The sequence below is a fragment of the Penaeus monodon genome, chromosome 34 (assembly GCF_015228065.2).
Source record: "Penaeus monodon isolate SGIC_2016 chromosome 34, NSTDA_Pmon_1, whole genome shotgun sequence".
NCBI classification, from domain to species: domain Eukaryota; kingdom Metazoa; phylum Arthropoda; class Malacostraca; order Decapoda; family Penaeidae; genus Penaeus; species Penaeus monodon.
Genome location: NC_051419.1, coordinates 8075720 through 8076013, shown reverse-complemented (window position 1 = coordinate 8076013; position 294 = coordinate 8075720). Strand labels below are relative to the sequence as shown.

Sequence of the window (294 nt, the reverse complement as noted above, 5' to 3'; positions counted from 1 at the left end):
ATCAAAATCAAGGACTCATCTGACAGATTCAAATGAACAACACAGATAACAACGATACGCAACACAGATAACCATTTTTAAAAAATCAAAGCTGCAGAGAGCATTATCACACAAAATAAATTTTATCCACGGGATCCCTCTCAATATGTTTCTTCTCGACACTTGGCTGACTCGCCTCAGTCGCACCACCATCACCACCAAAGCACCATGTTGACTGAGGTGCTGCTGGGGATCCTGCTTCTTGTGCTTCTCTTCGCCTACGTCAACAGAAGGCCTGCAAATCTCCCGCCAGGT

At 44.9% G+C, this 294-nt stretch overlaps 2 protein-coding genes across 2 annotated transcripts in view; both read left to right on the top strand.

Moving 5' to 3' along the window:
* Nucleotides 1-214, top strand: part of LOC119594806 — a gene marked incomplete in the record, with an annotated part of 10153 nt that extends 9939 nt beyond the window's left edge. Inside the window, 1 exon segment of the mRNA XM_037943896.1 lies at nucleotides 68-214. Within this exon segment, the coding sequence (XP_037799824.1) occupies nucleotides 68-214 (147 nt within the window).
* A 16-nt stretch (nucleotides 215-230) lies between these two features.
* LOC119594563 (cytochrome P450 2L1-like) overlaps nucleotides 231-294 on the top strand; it is a gene marked incomplete at its 5' end in the record, with an annotated part of 10701 nt that continues 10637 nt past the window's right edge. Inside the window, 1 exon segment of the mRNA XM_037943596.1 lies at nucleotides 231-292. Within this exon segment, the coding sequence (XP_037799524.1) occupies nucleotides 231-292 (62 nt within the window).